This window comes from Eptatretus burgeri, chromosome 5 (genome assembly GCF_056783735.1).
Source record: "Eptatretus burgeri isolate ZD-2024b chromosome 5, Ebu_testis_v1, whole genome shotgun sequence".
In the NCBI taxonomy this organism is placed as follows: domain Eukaryota; kingdom Metazoa; phylum Chordata; class Myxini; order Myxiniformes; family Myxinidae; genus Eptatretus; species Eptatretus burgeri.
Window position 1 is genome coordinate 108,970,502 of NC_140965.1, and position 13,538 is coordinate 108,984,039.

General features: G+C 39.0%; 1 protein-coding gene across 3 annotated transcripts in view; it reads left to right on the forward strand.

Moving 5' to 3' along the window:
- The window catches only part of LOC147027132 (collagen alpha-1(XII) chain-like), a 365,482-nt gene that overhangs the window by 287,194 nt on the left and 64,750 nt on the right, over positions 1-13,538 (forward strand). For 2 of the 3 annotated variants that reach the window (XM_085883313.1, XM_085883312.1), the window contains exons 50-56: positions 2,419-2,457; positions 3,060-3,198; positions 3,414-3,556; positions 3,787-3,896; positions 10,450-10,608; positions 11,871-11,948; positions 12,150-12,236. In XM_085883313.1, the coding sequence (XP_085739439.1) occupies positions 2,419-2,457; positions 3,060-3,198; positions 3,414-3,556; positions 3,787-3,896; positions 10,450-10,608; positions 11,871-11,948; positions 12,150-12,236 (755 nt within the window). Of the gene's footprint in view, positions 1-2,418; positions 2,458-3,059; positions 3,199-3,413; positions 3,557-3,786; positions 3,897-7,168; positions 8,289-10,449; positions 10,609-11,870; positions 11,949-12,149; positions 12,237-13,538 lie in introns of those variants that run through there. The other variant, XM_085883314.1, reaches the window with a different exon arrangement.

Below are 13,538 nucleotides of genomic sequence, written 5' to 3' on the forward strand. Positions count from 1 at the left end.
ATTCATGTTCCGATTCATGTTCAAAGTATAACATTCAATTTAAATAAGTTGTTCCTCGATCATAAACTGACGGTCATAAACTGATCAGACAGACAGACAGACAGACAGATGGAAGGACATAAACCAATTGCTTAAACCCCGTTTGTTGCTTCACAGTAACGGGGTAATAAACATGTAAAATAAATGTGCATCAGCTTTACAATGAAGTTTCCTGCTGTGCTGAAGCAGATTCAACGTTCAAAAGCAGATTCTGTGACGTGTCTAAAGCCACCACCATCCCTCCCCTATTAATCTCCTGATTGTTTCCCTTTGTTATCTGTTGATGTGTTTCTTTAATAAATCTTTTTGCAGCTCCATAAACTTGAGAATAAATAAAATTCAATAGCAATTTTTGTCCATCGTTTTACGCTTCAGTGACATTATTAACGATGCGAGAGAAACAACAAAAGGCTCGAGGTGCGAGATAACCATCACAACTCGGTTCAAAAACGGAGATTGGTCGAAATTAATCAACGTGATAACTAAATCAGTGCAATAAAGAAGTTGCCCGTGATTGTTCAAAACCACGATATTCAAACCCATGATATTTAAGGGGTTACTCGATAACTAAGGAATGTACTGATCGTTCTTTGTTTTGTGGGCATGTATCGGTAGTGGGTTACGGGGCTGTTCTCATTGTGATTATTACATTGCTTCATTTGTAAATTCCTCTCCATGTAATTTATTTTAAATACACTTGGTCTCGCGTGAATTCCGTTTATCCTGGTAGCTTGATCTAGTTGGTTGAGTAAATCCTTTTAAGGGTAGATTGGTTGCGGTTGACACCACTCGGTAAGATCGTGTCACATGACTAAGATTTGCTCTGCCTCATTAGATCAGTCATGTAATTGCCTATTAGTGTCGCGCTTGGCTAGCTCGACAGTTCCAATGGATAGGGTAGCAGATATCGAAGGCCGTAATTTGGCCCGGAGCCATCGACTCCCCTGACCTCTTTGACGTGACTCACCGGATCCGTACCAGGAAACTGAAGTGGACCGACAATTGTTACAGCGTTAAAGTTCACATGACATATCTTTTACTGTTCTCTGCATTACCTGCAGCATTGAGACAAATATTGAACAGAAAATTAAAATGTGGTGGTGTTATGTAGCTTAGATAACATATTGTACTTGATTATGTTGGTTTGCGAATATCAGTAAAGCATCCACTTGTCGAGTCTGAATACTTTGAATACACTATTACTTGTGTAATTTGAATACTATTGTTTGATTTTTCAGTCTATTATTTAACTATGCATCACAAATGTCTTTAAAATTTCTCACATACTTTTGTTGTTCATATTCCTTGTCTGTGTACAAGCCAGAAATGCACAAAAGGCAAAAAAGTCAATGTGAAAAATGGCAAAAATATTGGTATCTTTTTACATGTTGTGCACTAAAGTGATAATTTACCTTAATAAAATAATTATTTAGTAATTAATTCACATGGGCATTGTTAGTTAATCACCATATATACAAGCCATGCTAAATTAATCATTTTTTTTTCCAAAAACTAGATCTTGTTCTATTAAGCGATACAGTGCATTTACGCAACAACCGTATCTCAGACTGATGATTTCTGTGCTATTTTAAGTTGGTCATTTTTGAATTAATGTATCATAATAGTCAAACTTTTCTTCACTGTTACTGTCCCTTCCAATATTGAATCATTTCTTGGGGGAGTTGCAGTAGAAATGTATGCCAAGATGGCCTTTCAATCGATATTTTGATGGCCATTTTGGATTTTTGCCTGTAAAATCTTAACCGTCAATTTCTCAGCTTGGCAGACAGCAAAATTGGATTCAGCCACCCAAAATCCTTTGGAGAATAGTATCTGCCAAATCTTACTCAAAAATACCTGGGGAGTGTCAAAATTCCTGAAAATGGGACCAGACTATAAACACTTCCTGGTGTTTCATAGGCAGGGTGATTCATCAATGTGTGTGTCGTTCCTCGGACAGACATTAAACCGGGTTTCCCCTCTGTCAGCATTAGTCAGTGGTCGTTAAAGATCTCCCGGTGTTCTTCGTAAAAACTACGCGAGTTATCGCAGACACCCGAGCTTATTTCCAGATTCCTGTCATCTTCATTCGAACACCAGGCCTAACCTGTTGGTTTGTGAAGAACTTGGGGTGAAAAGGTTCCTGGTCAACCCCACAAGGTGGGAATAATCACGACTGTTAAATAAGTAATGTTGTAGTAGTAGTAATTGTAGTCGTAGTTGTAGTCGTAGTAGTACATTCCTAATGTGATTCCCCCCTCCTTTTATGCTTCTTTTTTTGGATTTATTTATTTCTGTCACGATAAGCAGTTGCTTTTTATGAAATATTGATTTTAGAAATATTCACAACTAATAAACTCCTCTTGTGTTTTCTTGCAGCCTGTCCTCTGGCGTATGTTAATGGACATACAGTCTCAGGTACCACAGCTGCCTTCACTGTCCACTATCATCTATACTGTAATGGAGCTAAGTGTTTTGTTATCTCCTCCAAGACGAAGTGTCAACAGTACACGAAACTCAGCTATATTGTACTTAGTATAGATGACTCTTGATCGCAATACGTTTTAGCTCGCTATCATGAGCGAATGAGCAAAAATTATGGGGGTTAAAAAGTGAAGCCTTGACCGTCGAGCATTAGCTATGCAGCCCGAGATACATCACCGAACATGATTAGTCCAGTGCTATCACATGCCTACCACAGAACAGACGACCACCACCACCTCTGCCACCCATCCATGGGACGGGTAATCTACTAGTTTAAATAATTATTTTATCAATGAGCAGGACTAAAATAACAATTCTAAAGAAAGAAGTTTTATGGTAAAAACTAAACCATACCTCCAATAACAATGTTTATAACCTTAGGATCTGTATGTTCTTGAAAGCAAGCAATATTTTTGTATATTCATTGATAGCAGACCAGAAATCCTCAACCAAAGGATAAATATCGTATGGAAGCTAACATCCTGGTAGGATTTAGATCTTCATAACTTCTAATGCACACCCTCTCTCTTTAAAAGGTTTCAACATGATGGAGGCGTTTGGTCTGACTAGCATGCTCCACGGGACAGTCAATGCTGTTTCCATGGAGCCTGGGACCTTCAACTCCTTCGACTCTTTCAAGATCCACCATGATGCTATAATGGTGCAGCCTACAAAGTATGAATACAACAACAACAACAACAACAGTAGAGAATATTTGAGGGAGAAAAGATGAGAATATATTTAAATAGCTGCATGAGCAGCATGTAAAGGTAAATTTGGAATACACCAACGTTCACACTAACCAAGTTAAATTATCTTATATATCTCACCTGACCCTCTTCTCTTTCTCACTCACCATTCCCACCTCCCTGCCTAACCCCACCCTCTAGGAATATCCACCCTGAAGGTCTTCACCCTGACTACACCATCTCTCTACTCTTTCGTTTGCTCCCAGACTCAAACCTCAAGCCATTTGCATTGTGGCAGGTCATGGATGTGGCAGGGAAACCACAGAGGGGTATAGCACTGGATAGTAAGTACCGGTTGATGTTTGGTGCTCTGTTGACTATCATTCTTTATTTATTTCTGAAGGCATGGAAAAGGGGGGTGGAGGAGGAGGGTTAAGTTCTGATATTTTTCACACACGACTTGAAGATGGCCCATAGACTGTTTCATACATCGAAAAATAAATATTTAAATGTGTATTATTAATTTGGTAATCCACTTTGTGGTGAGGACAATTGAAATCTCCTTATCTTACAGGTGGCAGTAAGGAATTGCTGTATTTCTACATTGATGAGAAGGGTTCTCACAAAACTTTGAAGTTTATTGCACCAGAGATTGAGAAAATCTTCTTTGGAAGTTTCCATAAGGTCAGAAGAGTTATTTTTATTTTCTTTTGGTTTGAATAATGCAATTGCTTTTCATGATGATTTCGTCCTTTTTTTTTAGGACCATGACATTTAAAATTTAACTTGATTAAGCAATCGGGATATCATTGCTGATTAAATAATGGAAACAGACTTTTTTTTGCTTCCACTTGCCATCAACTGGCATGAAGCAGCAGGCATGAAAAGGAAGACAGGGTGTCAAAAAGACATTGCAAATTCTATACAAATGACAATCAGCTTCTTTGAAGCTTTCTCTTTCCTTCATATTTTCTCCATTTATTGGGGGGGGGAGAGCAAAAAACTAGACCTTGAAGTGCTTTTTTAAATACTAGAACCATCCACTCCCTATGGAAGTGGCAAGGGAGTCAGGAGGGGTTGGGTACATTCGTCTGTCAGAGATGTGAGAAGTATACATTGCTTCAAGGATATTGGGTTTCCCCCAAATCTTTTCCAGTCTAGTGTTAAACAACAGTACCGACCTTTTAAAAACATCAGCGAATGTGGGATGGAATTGACTAAATAGTTTATGGCTATAATAATTTTCACTTCCAATATGTGTGCCCCATGAAACACCACGATAAGCTCTTTATAGACGACAACACAGATTTTGCCCAAGGTGGAACCCTTGGGAAGGTGGGCAAACTATTTTTCTACAACCTCCGTCGTGGGACCCTTAATCCCCATGGCAAGTTTGGTTGAGATTGGAAAAGTAATGACTGAAAGTATCAGAGAGAGAGAGAGAGAGAGAGAGAGAGAGAGAGAGAGAGAGAGAGAGAGAGAGAGAGAGAGAGAGAGAGAGAGAGAGAGAGAGAGACAGAGAGAGAGAGAGAGAGAGAGAGAGAGAGAGAGAGAGAGAGAGAGAGAGAGAGAGAGAGAGAGAGAGAGAGAGAGAGAGAGAGAGAGAGAGAGAGAGAGAGAGAGAGAGAGAGAGAGAGAGAGAGAGAGAGAGAGAGAGAGAGAGAGAGAGAGAGAGAGAGAGAGAGAGAGAGAGAGAGAGAGAGAGAGAGAGAGAGAGAGAGAGAGAGAGAGAGAGAGAGAGAGAGAGAGAGAGAGAGAGAGAGAGAGAGAGAGAGAGAGAGAGAGAGAGAGAGAGAGAGAGAGAGAGAGAGAGAGAGAGAGAGAGAGAGAGAGAGAGAGAGAGAGAGAGAGAGAGAGAGAGAGAGAGAGAGAGAGAGAGAGAGAGAGAGAGAGAGAGAGAGAGAGAGAGAGAGAGAGAGAGAGAGAGAGAGAGAGAGAGAGAGAGAGAGAGAGAGAGAGAGAGAGAGAGAGAGAGAGAGAGAGAGGAAGAAGAGAAACCAAATTGCGTATTTTAATATGATAGTATTAATGCACATGGGGGAACAAAACGAGAGATAAGGGTGTTTCATCCAACCATGATCTGTAAGAATAGGCTGCATTTAGCAAGTGGTTATCAGAAATTTAACATAAAAGATCCTCAGTGGAAGTGAGATGGTGTCGAGCTGCAACCTTGAAGTTATGGAGGAAGCAACATGATTGGGATAGGCAAAGTAATGCAGGTGAGCAATAATCCTGGACTTCGAAAATCAGACAAGGAGGCGGTTTCTGAATATGCATATCTGGTCGAGCGAGGTCGGGACAGACAGCTAAAGAGGTTGGAGCAAGAGGAAGACATCACCAGAGGAGAAATGGTTGAAGATCAAAAGAACATCAACCATTAATGTGAAGATCAGGTGACAGACCCTGATGATTTTTTAATAATGAGAGATGATGCCAGAGCTAAACACCAGAGGATAAAATATTGATTTATCGACACCAACATAATCAAAAATAGACTGACACGGGACTGTTTGAAAAATCAAAAACATTTTTACAACTGCTGTTTCTGGCAAGCAAGACCAAAGCCACCACATTTTACACAGGTTCTTCCAACGATAAGCATTTTTTGGAAGTTTATCTCTTTTTCATCTCCTGAATAAATCTCCCTCCATCATGCATTTTTGATGCACCTAAAGTATTTTGTGAGGGGTTGTTTGAAGCAGAAGTCAAAATCAGAACAATAAATATCGCAATATTCCCAAAGGCATTATCATGAACTATCTATTAAGTCGATTTTGATTTCATGTTTATGGACGAGAAGGGAACTCGTAGGGCACACCCCCCTTTAATGCCTGATCCTGGAGAACATATCAAGCCCAATATATTTTTTTGAAATATCATGTATTATATCGTTTTTGCAACCATCTCTCAATGGTGAAGAATCGCTTTGAAAATGAAAAAATTCTCGTATCCGGATCTGAATTCGGATCTTCACGAAAATTGAATCAATTCGTGCTTGTCACACATCCACCATGTCCACCAAGATTCGTCTGAATCCGTCTACAACTTTTTGAGATATCGTGCTAAATATAGCTTTTGGCCCTGTCTGTCAATGGTGAAGAATTACTTTTAAAATTTTAGTAGCCAGATCCAGATCTGGATCTTCACGACAATCTAATCAGTTTGTCCTTGTCACACACCCAACCTGCCCACCGAATTTCATGCAAATCCATCCACAACCTTCTGAGATATCCTGCACACAAACAGACAAACAAACAAACAAACAAACAAACAAACAAACAAGGTTGAAAACATAACCTTCTTCCACCTTCGGTGGCGGAGTTAAATATACGATATCTAATAGAATTACTTTTCTCTTTCTCTTGATAGTTATTTGGGGTAAGAACTGTTCTCTGGCAAATTTGGCAGTTTTCAAAGGACGAAGTAGAAACAGAGTGAAATTGAATACTAAATGGCCATGTTTGAGCCAAATGCCTTTTTTCTACGCTCAATTTTCTTTCCGTTTCTTTGCATTCGAGATGGAAACTTTTTGTAACATACACTCCAAATTCCCTCGAACAAATTTCACTTGTTATTTTGATATGTCCGCATTGTAAGAATAAATGTTTATACAGGTGAAGTATTTCCAACAAGCTGAAACCCTTTTACGTCTGATGTAAGATTTTAAAATAATCGGTCATGGCGTTAGGATTTAAAAAAAAGTGTCATATTGTCCATTGTTAAATTTCAGGACTATTAAGGTAAATGGGGACATGTTCCTTTCTACGAGTGGTGGCAAGCTGTACTATAAAGGGAGCATGGAATTCCAGGCTTGATTTGTAAAAGCATGTATGAGTTTGCACAAAATCAGATGGATAACTGAACCGAAAGCAGCTCCCTCCCCACCCCCCACCTCCACCCCAAACCTCAACCCCTCCTTTCCCACAACTTGCACTACTTCCGTCAACCACCTATAGTTACAGCAGGTGTGCCGCTGCCAGCAGCTGACAAAAGCTTCTGCAAAAGCCATCTGAGCAAGACCAAGCAATTCACACAAAGTTTCTTTTGTGCCTTTCTTTCAATATGTCCATTGAATGAATTTTAATTAGAACTCGAGGAGTTACGGCGAAAGGAGAATAGCACAGTGTAATCAAAGGTAACCTACTTGGTGCCACCACTTGGGAAAATGCTACTGGATGTTGCCTGCTAAAAGGTAAAAGAAAATTAAATAATAATAATAGTAATAATAATAATAATAATAATTAAAAATTTTCTCCTGGAAGTTGCTTGCTAAAAGTTAAAAACATTACGAAATAATAATAATAATAATAATAATAATATTACTTTGAAATTTGAAATGCTTGCATTGATCGTATTCAGCTGAAAACCACCATTTTCATCATGCCGATCCATTTCAAATGCACTTTTTCTTTAATATGCTTGCTCGTGAATGCAAACTTTCATCTGCACATCATTTTACGTGAATATTATTTAATTTGGTGAAAAGATAACGAATGTAGAACATGTACGATGGCTCGGTTTGCTGAACAATGACATGCCATGGCAAAATCCAGTTTAAAAGACACGTCAGCGTGGCTTGATGTGTACCAGTCTGGTACGAGCTTTTTGTTGTTGTGGGCAGCAATGGATCTGATTAAAAACTCCATCTGGTGCGGTCTCCTCACCATGCTTGTCTTTTTGTGAGCAACAACACTCAGTAGGATGCACTTCATTAAAGAGCAGATTGCCTTTTTTTGTGGGCAACAACATTACATTTGCTGATGCATATGGGGCAGTGGACGTTCTTGAAAGCATGAAGAGTTTGTAAAAGTAGGTTTTTAACCATAAAAAATTCCAAAATAGCCTGTACAAATCAAACTTGGGCCTCACCAACTTGCTTAAGCATGATACCTGATTGATAAACACCACAGCGGCTTCACAGAGCTGCATAAATAGTTCGTCCCCACCATCAGATCACGTTGGATCACATCAGATATATTGCATAAAGGTTAATTTTATGTCAATCTTTCCACCTGATCCCCAATTCCCTTTCCTCCAAACCCCTCCCTACCCCACCTTAAAGCGCTTAACCTTCCAGCTCGATTATACCATTATATTTCTCTCTCTCTCCCTTCATTGTACATCCTTCTTCAATAATGCATGCTACTTGTAAATACAATAGTTACTTATTTGAGCAATCTTAAGAATACAACTCCACCCATTAATTATTTATCTCAATATTTTTATACCCAATGAGATGCTGTTCCCCTTTCACCTTTAACTCTTCTCCTCATGCTGTGGACCATAAATGGGTTGTCATGTACTCGCTGTTTCCTCTTTTGCCTGCTTTATATAGGTTTAACCATTTCCCTCTGTTTTTTTTTTTCCACTTTTCCATTTGCCTTGGCAGTTGTATAAACAAAAGCTCTTCACATGCAAACTTCACGACAGATAAGTCGGTTTTTATTTTGTTTGGACCTCCAAAGAAAGGAACAGTGTTGTAACTCCTCCAACATTTTTGTCTCAGCATTCAGGCCTTGGCCACCCAGCAGCACATAAACCTTCTCAACCATGCCATCAGCCATGATTGTGTCTGCAAATCGTGTGTCTTCAGCATTTCGTACCTTGAAGATGTTAGGGTGGTCTCACACTTCAGCTTTCATCTTCATTTGGCCATTTTTTTTAAAACCTGGCTTTCCATACCTCTCCACAGTGTATAAGGAATTGTATGTGATTCAAAGTAGTAGATAATAGCTCTTTTACCAACTGGAGTCCCCCAAAATCTGCCTTGCACTTTTAGATCCATTTGATTTCACATTATTTGGAATCATGTCCATTACTTACCGATTCCTTTCGCACTGTGAAGGCAAATAGGGCGACCGAGGCAGTTTCATTAGCAAGGAGTACTTTCCTGGACGGGTCGCCGGTCCGACGCAGGTTACCCTGAATGGTTATTACCCCAGTACACTGGTTCTCATTTAACCAACATCGGAAGGATGGCAGGCTGAGTCAACCCCACCTGGTGTTAATTCAACGGTAGAAAAGGGGCTTGAACTCAGGACTCCATTGTCTCAAGCCAGCCACTTTGACTGCAAAGCCAACGCCAGGCTCATCACCATGGCCATTCGATCATTTAATTTAGTTTTTCAATTGGAAGTCATCTCACCATGAACATTTAGTCTCCTGCTTTTAAAATAATTTCCGATTAAAATTAATTCCTATTGAAATTGTGCATTACCCTCAGGTACTGAGCCACCTGCTTTCTCAACTTAAGGTAGTGGCTTTCAATTTTCTTCCTCTGATCCCAACCATAAGAGGATTCACATATCCAGTGATCAACACTTCCTGTTCACTTTTTCTAATTCCAGCAGATTATTCACCTTCACTCACCCAATCCTATTCTACCAAACTCAAAAATCCCTTCCACATATTTATTACTCCTACTCTTTCAAGATGGTGGCATAATAATACCACTACTAATAATAACAATACTCGTGTAAACAACGCATGTAATTGATGTTTGCTCTACCTACTCCACTCATCCTATTTATGGATTGTGTTTTTAATTACTTTTTCCTTCATGACCACACTGGTCTCAATGTCTAACTTGTCAGTTAACTCCACCATGAAGTTTCATTTCTGCATAAAGAAACGGATGAAAATACGGATATTGCTTTGTCCAAGGCCTTCACTGAGAGATAGTAAGAAAAAAATTCTCTCCAAAGTCGTATGATTCGTGCCTCATACGAATCAAATGAAACGGCCAGATGTTTTCAAAGGCATTCCGCAGAGAGTCGAGCGAAGCGAAACACGAAGCAATTCTGGCGTTGAAAAGAAATCGCAACAAAAACGCATTCACAAGCCAATATAACTTAGCCATTTTAAATGGGTTTGTGTCCACATAGCATTTCCATCAGGAAATAAGAATAAGTAGTTGGTCGTGTTCACCAAAAAAAAAAAAAAAATCTCACAGCCCCCTTCGAGGCTCATCTTATAGAATGCATCCTGTGTTTATGTAGGAGGTCGTGCTGTGGATCGATTGCATCACGTCATCTTGTGTAATGTTGTTTCCCAGAGATAAGCTCTATTTTGTTTTGTGGAGATGTCAATTTTAATGTTGCTTTATGTTGCTTTTAATGTTCTATAATTAAAATTGACAGCAGAAATCATGGGGTCCACACAGTCTTTGTACAAATACAAAGGGACATGTCACTTGATTTTTGTTGTGAACGAGTAACTTTGCGCACGGGTTCCGCAGGTCCATCTCGTCCTCACCAACGAGACGTGCCGCTTGTACCTTGATTGCAAGCTCATCTCACAGCAAGCTATATTGCGGCATCGGAACCTTTCGACGGATGGTGTGGAAGTTTTGGGACGTGCGCTGAGCTCAACTGGCCCACAATCTGGCAGCGTGCCTGTATGTATTACTTCTCAATGTCAATAATCTCTATTCATTCTTTTAATTGTTCTTGTATCTAACGAATGCAAACTTATGGGCATTAAGAAGGGCATTTAGGAAGGTGAATCATGGTAATACAAATTTCACCTTTCCTTACCCATCTTGTGAAAAAGATAAATGCTCCAATTACTTTTTTAAAAACTAAGCCTCAAGGAAGAGTTTGTACAGATATTTCATGCAGGACAAGGGCATCCCCCCTGCACACCACAAATCCTGACCTTTTTGAGTAGGACAAACACATAAATCATATTTTCAGAACATTTGGTTAGATTTTAACATAGGATGATTAATATTAGCCATTTTGTATTCTCGAGTAAAATAAATGTTTTTGTGCTGGCAAAGGTGGTTGCCGCGTAATGCCATCTCTTTGTATTCTTGCATCTGAAGCAGGATTATCAAGCTTCTCTATTGTAAATCAATGGTAGAAATAATTAATAAAGTATAACCTGAAGTCATGGTTTCCAACTCTATTTCTGACAATATTTGGGGAAAAGAATCAGAGGTATTCCAAAGTTAGGATTTCAAAGCCCTTGCAGACTATGCTGCATTGCAACGACTTCAGGCCGAAAAATGTATGTGTGACGTCATCAGTGCAAATAGTAAACGGCAAGGTAAGCTCAACATTATACGATTTGTTTGTTCAATTGAAGAGCAGAAACAAAGTGAATGAATGGCTCTCATGGCTGTGGAAGAGCATCGCTCTGCTGAAGCCTGGTGTTGTCGGAAAGGCTAATATTTAAATATATATTTACATAGAATTGTAGGAAATATAAATGTGCTCAATTTTGTTTCCAGTTTTACAGAATCATAACATTTTTGTTCATATTATCTGTCTTTTAAAGAAAAAAAAGATTAGATTTCACAATCCCAGTGAAGATGAACATTCATCCATTTATCAGAATGAGTGTTTATTTTATTGATTTTAACATAATTCCTATATTTAATGGAAAGGTCACTGCAATGTTCTGTAATATCTGTGCCATTTCTTTCCATGACTTTATTTTTTAATCTGTTACCTGTTGTCTCATACATGTATTCAATACAATATCTGATTACATATGTTTGAAAATCAAGGTGGGTATGCATGGATGGATGTATATGTGTATGTATGTAATATATGTATGTATGTATGTATGTATGTATGCCTATAACTGTTCTTTTGAAAAATAAATCTGATCACTATGTCTAACTCTTCTTTTCTTCATTGACTCTCTTTACAGTTTCAGCTTCAGATGTTTGAGATTGTATGCAGCGTAGGTTGGCCAAGCCGTGACAAGTGCTGTGAACTGCCATCTCTGGTACTGACAATTATGTTGTTGACAATATTGTTGCGAATAAAAATTACATAAGTCTTTTGACTATATTTAAGTTGCTGTACTTGCTTTTTATGACACTTACTTGTTGATTTGTCATAAAACATGGATGAGACATCATTGTAATTCCTATTACAGTAACAGTTACTCATTCACCAATGCATCTCTTTTTGACCTTGGCCACAGAGGGTTGAAGAAAAATGTCCAGCCCTGCCGCATGCATGCACCTGTTCTAGTGAAAGCAAGGGTCCACCTGGTCCTTCCGGTCCACTAGTGAGCAGATAACACCGCTACCTTGCCTCATCACAAGCATTCAACACTTTGATTTGTGCAATTTGTGTTTGTGACTGTATCAAGTGGCCGATTTGCTGTGATACAATCTGTGAAGTTTGGAAAACCTTGCATGGATGCCCACTCACCATCCACCATGACATTCTGAGGACTACATTGTATAAGGCTGTGAAACTGCTGGCCAGTGGTTTGCTTGAATACCATCTATAACTGATTGGTTAATTTGTCTGTGATGTTTATTGGGCTGCCAAAGTGTCTAGATTTTAGTGATTTTCTGGACCTCTGGGATTTTTTTTTTTTAATTGCCATGATCAACTGAGTAAGGCCGAAATTCCATGAGTTTGAATGTTTTGTTTACCATCCTGTGTTAACACGTCCTTGATGCAAGACATTATTTTACCCTTTACATAAATAGGATGTTTGACATTGTTAGACATATAATTTATTCAAGTTTAAAGGGATTCTGCATGTTGGCAAGAGATGTTTCAGTTTAGTTTCAAATAAATAAATAAATAAATAAATAACAGCAATAAGTAGAACGATACACAGTGGAGTGCATACCTCTACCAGACTGAACAGTTTATGCTTTCCTTCCCACTGATGGGCCTGATCTGCATCTGGACCCGAATAAAACTGTAATTGGCTTTTTCGTGTCACCTAACCAACTCATCGACCAACTTCCATAAGAATCCATCCATCATGTTTTGAAATATCATGTGACATGGGTATCGTTTTTGGCCCCATCACTCATTGTTGAAGAATGACTTTTAAAAATTTTTTAAATTCCAACATCCGGATCCTGATTCGGATCTTCACCAAAATCGAATCAATTCGTCCTCGTCACAGACCCAACCTGTCCACCAAGTTTCATCAAAATCCGTGCATAACTTTTTGAGATATCCTGCTCACAGACAAACAGGGGTGAAAACATAGCCTCCAACCATCTTCGGTGGTGGAGGTAACGATGTGGCTCCCACATTGTTGCAAATCAATCTCAACCTTGAGGAGAGAACAATATGCCACTATTGTTGATGACTTGCTGCGTGACACTCAAATGAAGGAATCCCCCAGTAATTTCATTCCGCTCTTACACACAACTTTGGCCACGACAGCATCTTTCTATACTCTTTATTTTCACAGTCATAACGATAGTGTTAACGTCACACGAATAACCTCTCGACAATAATCTACAAAAGACCACCGTGTGTGGTACACTTCCGCTCCATATTGTTCATTTATAACTGCTCTGTTTTCACTGACATTCCAAAATGATATTGGCTCTAC